Raw genomic sequence first — 8,671 nt, 5'->3', positions numbered from 1 at the left:
GAGGGGCCTGGAGATGTAGTCTGTGAGCTGAAAGTTGGGGGGCCCAAGGAGAGATGGCCAAGGAGAGCAACTCTTGACAAAGCTCTGACAGGCTCAGGTCACTGTGAAGGGGTGGCTGAGACCCTAAATGCCCAAGGGGTTCTGTTGGCCCCTCTATAGAATCAAGCAGGGGGTGTGTCTGGGGGATTGCATGCCTCCTGACACGGAATGGGTGATTTGAGACAGCTGCTTCATTGCTGGGGAACAGGGATGTGGGAGGGGACGCTGGAGATTTGTGCTTTTAGCCAAGCCTTCTGCTTGGAGAGACCAGGGGACCTTTCTTGTAACCTGACCTCTGGGAAAGACTGTCTGGCCTTAATTTTCAGGGCATGCACTGACCCAGGCTGGGAGATAGGTGGCTCTCACCCAGGATTTAAAGGTGGCTGAAAGCAGGGATGCAGTGGAGGGCTCTCCCACCCCACCTCCCCACCCCCTGCTGAGATTCTGCCTCTTCCCCAGGTGCCAACAGCCATCACTGAGTTGGAAATTTCGGTCAAAAGGGTAAGAGCAGCTGTATCCTCCCTACTCCTCTGTCCTCCCCTCCCCTGGCCCAAAGCCTTAAGGACTGCCAGTGTCTGCCGAGCCCCTGCAGTTGTCTGATTAGGCCCCAATAAGAGGGTTGAGAGTCCAGCTGGTTGCTGAGCTTCCCATGCATGAAACCGATGGGCAGTGGGAGGCCCTGAGTAAGTGAGGCTGTATTCAGATAAGGGGAGAGCCACAAAGGCCAGTTTCTCAGGGAGGGCAAAAAAAGTGCCTGAAACAAAATCCAGATTTGAAATCAAACAGAGGAGCCACTTCTTAGAGGCCTGCTATGTCCTTTCGCAAGTGGCAAATACCATCTCCCCAATTTTTTCTGCCCCAATTTATCTTCGGGTAAATCCCGACTTTGGTATTGGGATACTTAAACTAGAGTGCACCTCTAAGGTCAGAAGCAAGTCAGGATAAAGGCCATTGGGGCAGAGTGCAAAGGTCAGCAGCAGAGAGAGCCTAAAGAAGCCCTTTAGAGAAAAGACCCTAGGTCTGCGCCCTCCCCTACACGTCTTAGCACAGGATCTGGTGTGTAGTGTGTGGGAGATAAACATTTTGTTTCTATGAATGCCCTCAAGAGGTTCTGGAAGACTGCTGGCAAATGGCAGGAATCTCAGGAAACCCGAGGGGCTGAGAGCCTAGCTGCTTCTGGAGAAGCTCAGGCTTACCACAGACTCTGCTTGTGTCCCTCCCCAGCAAATGCTGTATGTGGGCTCAAGGCTAGGTGTGGCTCGGCTGAAGCTGCATCAGTGTGAGACTTATGGCAGTGCCTGTGCAGAGTGCTGCCTGGCCCGGGACCCATACTGTGCCTGGGATGGGGCCTCTTGTACCCACTATCGACCTGGCACCAGCAAGCGCCGGTTCCGTCGGCAGGACATCCGGCATGGCAACCCTGCCCTGCAGTGTCTGGGCCAGAGCCAGCATGGTAAGTGTAGCAGGAATGGGGGCACCGGCTGGGCTCTCACAAGGTCCCTACTCACCCTTGTGGGCTGGGCTCAACTCCTGTGAAGTAGGACCTCAGACTGGCTCTCTTGTAACAAAAAATCTTCAGTTTCCTCATCTGTGCAGCTCCTCTAGGTATATGGGTGTAGGGTCTTTGGACAGAGTAACTGGCTTGGGGATTGATGGACATGTAGGTCCCTGTCACATTGGTAGGGGTTCCTGGGCTCTGGGAGTCAGCTGGCCCCAGGGTTCCATAGTTCTTGAGCTGAGCTCACCTCCACCTCCCTCCAGAGGAGACTGCAGGACCCCTGGCGACCACCACAGTCTATGGCACAGAGCACAACAGCACCTTCCTGGAGTGCCTGCCCAAGTCTCCCCAGGCAGCTGTGCGCTGGTTCTTGCAGAGGCCTGGGGACGAGGGACCTGACCAGGTGAGCGAGGACCCTGTGTTCAGTTTACTCGTGTCCTGAGTTCGCATCCTTCCCTGAACTCCAAGTCCTGAGCCCTAGGACGAGGCTCTGAGGGGAACCTGCTAAGATCAACTGAAGAAATTGTGTATTAGGCCCCTTGGGTGCCTGGAAGAAGGTGTCCCTGCTCCTGCCATCTGAGAATGCCCAGGCCAGATGTGCCTGGGACTCCTTCAGTGACAGGGAGCCCACCAACTCCCAAGGCACTGGGTTGAGCTCTGATAGGTGGGTAGCAGAGATGGAAGATAGGGAGGGGGCTCTGGGCCAGTCAGGAAGCCCCCCAGGCCTACACAGATACCTACTCATCTTCAAAGGGGTCCTTTCCCCAGGGGTTCTTGGTCCTTCCCTGTCCCAGGCTTGTGCCCCTGGCCACTGGCCTTCACCCCTATACTTCCTCCCTGGAGTGCTTGGCTCCACTTTTTGGCCCCACACTTCCTCCCTGGAGTCCAATGGTCTGCCTGGGCCTCCTATTCCCCCATCTGGAAAGGTCTGTCAATCCCAGAGATGGCTTCAGTGTGGAGCCTGAGAATGAGTGTGGGTGGGGCAGGGTGAGGAACCATTCTCTAGAGCTCCCAGGGGCCGGGAAAGGGAAGGAGTGGGGTGATTATAGGAGGAGCAGATGGCCAAGGAGAGCAACTCTTGACAAAGCTCTGACAGGCTCAGGTCACTGTGAAGGGGTGGCTGAGACCCTAAATGCCCAAGGGGTTCTGTTGGCCCCTCTATAGAATCAAGCAGGGGGTGTGTCTGGGGGATTGCATGCCTCCTGACACGGAATGGGTGATTTGAGACAGCTGCTTCATTGCTGGGGAACAGGGATGTGGGAGGGGACGCTGGAGATTTGTGCTTTTAGCCAAGCCTTCTGCTTGGAGAGACCAGGGGACCTTTCTTGTAACCTGACCTCTGGGAAAGACTGTCTGGCCTTAATTTTCAGGGCATGCACTGACCCAGGCTGGGAGATAGGTGGCTCTCGCCCAGGATTTAAAGGTGCCTGAAAGCAGGGATGCAGTGGAGGGCTCTCCCACCCCACCTCCCCACCCCCTGCTGAGATTCTGCCTCTTCCCCAGGTGCCAACAGCCATCACTGAGTTGGAAATTTCGGTCAAAAGGGTAAGAGCAGCTGTATCCTCCCTACTCCTCTGTCCTCCCCTCCCCTGGCCCAAAGCCTTAAGGACTGCCAGTGTCTGCCGAGCCCCTGCAGTTGTCTGATTAGGCCCCAATAAGAGGGTTGAGAGTCCAGCTGGTTGCTGAGCTTCCCATGCATGAAACCGATGGGCAGTGGGAGGCCCTGAGTAAGTGAGGCTGTATTCAGATAAGGGGAGAGCCACAAAGGCCAGTTTCTCAGGGAGGGCAAAAAAAGTGCCTGAAACAAAATCCAGATTTGAAATCAAACAGAGGAGCCACTTCTTAGAGGCCTGCTATGTCCTTTCGCAAGTGGCAAATACCATCTCCCCAATTTTTTCTGCCCCAATTTATCTTCGGGTAAATCCCGACTTTGGTATTGGGATACTTAAACTAGAGTGCACCTCTAAGGTCAGAAGCAAGTCAGGATAAAGGCCATTGGGGCAGAGTGCAAAGGTCAGCAGCAGAGAGAGCCTAAAGAAGCCCTTTAGAGAAAAGACCCTAGGTCTGCGCCCTCCCCTACACGTCTTAGCACAGGATCTGGTGTGTAGTGTGTGGGAGATAAACATTTTGTTTCTATGAATGCCCTCAAGAGGTTCTGGAAGACTGCTGGCAAATGGCAGGAATCTCAGGAAACCCGAGGGGCTGAGAGCCTAGCTGCTTCTGGAGAAGCTCAGGCTTACCACAGACTCTGCTTGTGTCCCTCCCCAGCAAATGCTGTATGTGGGCTCAAGGCTAGGTGTGGCTCGGCTGAAGCTGCATCAGTGTGAGACTTATGGCAGTGCCTGTGCAGAGTGCTGCCTGGCCCGGGACCCATACTGTGCCTGGGATGGGGCCTCTTGTACCCACTATCGACCTGGCACCAGCAAGCGCCGGTTCCGTCGGCAGGACATCCGGCATGGCAACCCTGCCCTGCAGTGTCTGGGCCAGAGCCAGCATGGTAAGTGTAGCAGGAACGGGGGCACCGGCTGGGCTCTCACAAGGTCCCTACTCACCCTTGTGGGCTGGGCTCAACTCCTGTGAAGTAGGACCTCAGACTGGCTCTCTTGTAACAAAAAATCTTCAGTTTCCTCATCTGTGCAGCTCCTCTAGGTATATGGGTGTAGGGTCTTTGGACAGAGTAACTGGCTTGGGGATTGATGGACACGTAGGTCCCTGTCACATTGGTAGGGGTTCCTGGGCTCTGGGAGTCAGCTGGCCCCAGGGTTCCATAGTTCTTGAGCTGAGCTCACCTCCACCTCCCTCCAGAGGAGACTGCAGGACCCCTGGCGACCACCACAGTCTATGGCACAGAGCACAACAGCACCTTCCTGGAGTGCCTGCCCAAGTCTCCCCAGGCAGCTGTGCGCTGGTTCTTGCAGAGGCCTGGGGACGAGGGACCTGACCAGGTGAGCGAGGACCCTGTGTTCAGTTTACTCGTGTCCTGAGTTCGCATCCTTCCCTGAACTCCAAGTCCTGAGCCCTAGGACGAGGCTCTGAGGGGAACCTGCTAAGATCAACTGAAGAAATTGTGTATTAGGCCCCTTGGGTGCCTGGAAGAAGGTGTCCCTGCTCCTGCCATCTGAGAATGCCCAGGCCAGATGTGCCTGGGACTCCTTCAGTGACAGGGAGCCCACCAACTCCCAAGGCACTGGGTTGAGCTCTGATAGGTGGGTAGCAGAGATGGAAGATAGGGAGGGGGCTCTGGGCCAGTCAGGAAGCCCCCCAGGCCTACACAGATACCTACTCATCTTTAAAGGGGTCCTTTCCCCAGGGGTTCTTGGTCCTTCCCTGTCCCAGGCCTGTGCCCCTGGCCACTGGCCTTCACCCCTATACTTCCTCCCTGGAGTGCTTGGCTCCACTTTTTGGCCCCACACTTCCTCCCTGGAGTCCAATGGTCTGCCTGGGCCTCCTATTCCCCCATCTGGAAAGGTCTGTCAATCCCAGAGATGGCTTCAGTGTGGAGCCTGAGAATGAGTGTGGGTGGGGCAGGGTGAGGAACCATTCTCTAGAGCTCCCAGGGGCCGGGAAAGGGAAGGAGTGGGGTGATTATAGGAGGAGCTCTCCTTCCAGCTTGGGAACTGGGGGAGGCCAGTCTCGGGCCAGCTGTCGGCAGGCTGGGCACTGAGAAGACTCCCCCAGGGGGTCAGGGGCAGGGGGAGCAATGAGATGAAGTTACATAGCACTAACCGCCCAAGCAGGCCAGCCTCAATGTACAGATTTGCAGACTAAAGCCCAGACAGCAGCCGGGCTGGAGATTGTCCGTGTCAGAACAGCACTCCCGCCTCCCACACTATGATGGGCGCTCTGTCCACCCCTGGCTGGGGCTCTGGGCCCTGTATTGTGAGGGGATTGAACAATGCAGGCCATGTGGAGCGGAGGGGAGTTCTAGTATTGGGACTGAGGTTATAGCTCCCCTCTGGGTAAAAATCCATACATAACCTCTTATCCTCTCTGTTCCCTGGGAGTGTTTGCCTGGGCCCCCTAAAGCCAAAATAGGTGCCCCAGAGCTCTGACGAGGGAGAAACCAGTCAATCAAATCTTGAAAGGCCCCCTTTGCTGGCCATGCCCTAGATTATGGGAAGGTGAGGCCCTGCCTGCAATTAGCTCACAGACTTGAGGAGGCTGAGCCTGCCGTGCTGCTGGTCCCCTCCTGGGATGGGGAGAATGGGTAAGGGGAAGTGCCCAAGTACTGGGCTCTAAGATGGCAAATTTGAAAGAGCAGAGTGCAGAGAAGCTGATGGTGTGTGCCTTGCTCCGTGCCCCTCTCATGTCCTCCCTCTGTCCAGCAGGTGAAGACTGATGAGAGAGTCTTGCAAACAGAGCAAGGGCTGCTGTTCCGCAGGCTCAGCCGCCTCGATGCCGGCACTTATATCTGCACTACGCTGGAGCACAGCTTCTCCCAGACGGTGGCCCGCCTGGCTCTGGAGGTGATCGTTGCCTCACAGCTCAACAGCCTGTTCCCTCAGGAGCCCAGGCAAGAGGAGACCCATGCCCAGGGAGGCCTGGCCTTCACTTTGCCCAAGGCCTGGTACAAAGACATCCTGCAGCTCATCGGCTTCGCCAACTTGCCCCGAGTAGATGAGTACTGTGAGCGCATGTGGTGCTCGTCCAGGAGCCGGGGCAAACAGGCCAAAGGCAAGAGCTGGGCAGGGCTGGAGCTGGGCAAGAAAGTGAAGAGCCGGGTGCAGGTCGAGCGCAATCGGACGCCCCGGGAGGTGGAGGCCACATAGAAGAGAGTAGACGGAAGAGGGGGTGGTTGGGATGGGCCTAGTGGCCCAACATCCACCCCCAGTGTCTTCCAACCCCCAGTGTCTTCCAACCCCCCCAGCTAGGGGGCCAGCAGGCCTGATCATCAATTAGAAATGGGAGTCTTTGCCCTCTAAACCCCTACCAGACTGCCACAGGAAAGGCTGGGGTCTGATGGAGGGACCCTGTGCCTGTGCCCTGCCCCTCTCTGCTCTCAGTTCCAGTTGAAGCTGGCACCCTCCTGCTGCTGGCAACCCCACTGGGCCTATTTGTTCTCAGAGGTGGCCCCCAGATTGCATTTCCGGTTGTGCCTAAGGCACGAGGGCTGGGTGGTGCTTTCCCAGCTGTAGAACAATGGCCATTCTGAGTGACCCTTAGCGTGGGTATGTGGGTGCATCTGAAGAGGTGTCTGGGCAGGGGGTGGGCCCTCAGGCAGCCACAGGAGGGTGGACTTTGCCTCTAAGTTAGCACCCGTCAAGAAGACCTACACCGACTGAGCTGGGGAGGAGAAGTAGAGGTGCTGAGAAGGTGGAGCACTTTGTGTCCCGATAGCTTGGTGGCCCCCTGCCACTGCCTACCACCTCTTCTCCATCTCATAACCACAGAAGCATAGACTATTAGAGCTCCCTGCAACCTAGGGGTGGACTTGTCCTCAGGCCTTACTTCATAAACCAAGGGGGCCTCATAGCCTGACTCTCCTTACTCGGGTCCCTGAGCTGCCAGGCCAGCTTTCCTACGATGCCCAGCCCTCCTGATAGGATGCCTCCTCCCCACTATCAGGGTCTTCATGCTGATGAGTAGGGCAAGGGTGGGTTCCAGAAGATCATCCCTGCCTCTGTGGACTAGAGATGGGGAGAGGGGAGCCAGGGAAGAGGGGGCCGTCTTTCCTAAGACAATGCAAGTATGCCTACAGCCTGGGAGGGTGGGAACGGGGCAGATCTGAGAGAAAGCTATGGCTGGTGGGCAGAATCAGGGGTGGGGCTACACATGGGAACACAGAAGATCAAGAGGCTTTTAAGACGGGGAGAGGGTGGGAAACCCTAGGATGGGCTATGGGACCCAGGAGCAGGCATGCTCAAGCACTCAGAATGGTATCAATTAGCTCAGGAGCCATGGGGAAGGCCCGATGTTTCCCACCCCGGGAACTTTGGTTTCTGTTCAATAAGGATTGGTCATAGATGGTTCATTTATGAAGCCTTTTTTTTTTTTTTCTTTTAAGGGGAAAAATATAGGGGAAAAGGCTACTAAGAACTCTAGGTCCTTGGGGCTAAAGCTTAGGTGGCCAGGACACATTCTGCCTGGGTGTGTTGGGAGTGTTTTGCCATTAGCGGTAATGTCTTTCTTGGGCTGGGGAGCACAGCAGCGGGGAGGAGGAGGACTAAATGAAAAGTCATTCCCAGCCTGCATATGAACAAGTTAGTGATGCACAAAACTGGCAGGAGGGAGATAAGAGCATCAAGTTCGAGATTCCTTCCATTAAGAAACCAAGACGAAGAAATGAGTTAAAAATAGATAAAAAGCAAGACAAGGTTTCCTGCCCCATCGAACTCAAACCCAGACTGTGCGTGCCTTGGATTCTATCTGTATTGTCCCCCTACTCAATTCCCAATTGGGATCTGAAATAGGCCCTCCTTGCCCACTTTGACAGCACAGTAATTGAACCAGAAGCTTTGAGATGAACCTGACAGCACTTTGGGAAGGCTTGCCTGGGGTTGCTGTGACTGGGCTGTCAGCAGGTAAAAGCAGAGGAGAGGACTGTGAGGAGGGGTGTTAGAAAAGAGAGGGGAGGGGAGATAGAGGCCATGGAAGAGGGTGAGGAGAGAACCCAGAGCCCCAGGAAAGGTGTCAGAGATGCAACCAGCTCTGCCCCTCTGTCCCAGGGAAGCCAGGAAGAAACCACCAGGCCCTCAATGGCCTGTAGGCTGGGCCCAGGTATGACAGGCTCCTGTCAGGGCCTTCTGGGGAAGATACTCTGGAAAATGAAGGGAGGAGCTCAAAATCCTGAACAATGAACACCTGCACTTGATAAATTATGGACAGCTTCTACCAAATCCCCACCCCGCAACCCTCCATGGTACTGTGTGTTATTAACTCCTGGAAATGGCTCTATGTGTGAATTCTATTTTTGTATTCATATGTCGAGATGGGCTTTGTGGTTTCTCTGTCTTCAGAGCACACTTCCTCTAATTACTATTGTTATTTTCATTGTCACGACCGCCCCTGAGCTCTAGTGAGGATAGCGTGGTGGTCTATTGCATAGAATCTACAAGGAAAAGAATGAAGTTAATATTTACATCGCATAATTATATTATTATTGTATCTGTGTATTTCTGTGCTAAATTGACTGAT

The 8,671-nt window shown here is 55.1% G+C and overlaps 1 protein-coding gene across 1 annotated transcript in view; it reads left to right on the top strand.

The window, feature by feature from the left end:
* Positions 1–7,278, top strand: part of SEMA3G (semaphorin 3G) — a 12,631-nt gene extending 5,353 nt beyond the window's left edge. The window contains exons 10-15 of the mRNA XM_011372576.2: positions 1,264–1,492; positions 1,801–1,940; positions 3,041–3,082; positions 3,806–4,034; positions 4,343–4,482; positions 5,866–7,278. Coding sequence (XP_011370878.1) covers positions 1,264–1,492; positions 1,801–1,940; positions 3,041–3,082; positions 3,806–4,034; positions 4,343–4,482; positions 5,866–6,306 — 1,221 coding nt within the window. The 3' untranslated portion in view covers positions 6,307–7,278. The remainder of the gene's footprint in view (positions 1–1,263; positions 1,493–1,800; positions 1,941–3,040; positions 3,083–3,805; positions 4,035–4,342; positions 4,483–5,865) is intronic.
* Positions 7,279–8,671: the final 1,393 nt, after the last annotated feature.

Source organism: Pteropus vampyrus, unplaced genomic scaffold, assembly GCF_000151845.1.
Source record: "Pteropus vampyrus isolate Shadow unplaced genomic scaffold, Pvam_2.0 Scaffold210, whole genome shotgun sequence".
Classification (NCBI taxonomy): domain Eukaryota; kingdom Metazoa; phylum Chordata; class Mammalia; order Chiroptera; family Pteropodidae; genus Pteropus; species Pteropus vampyrus.
The sequence above is the reverse complement of the archived record's forward strand: the minus strand, read 5'-3'. Positions and strand labels throughout refer to the sequence as shown.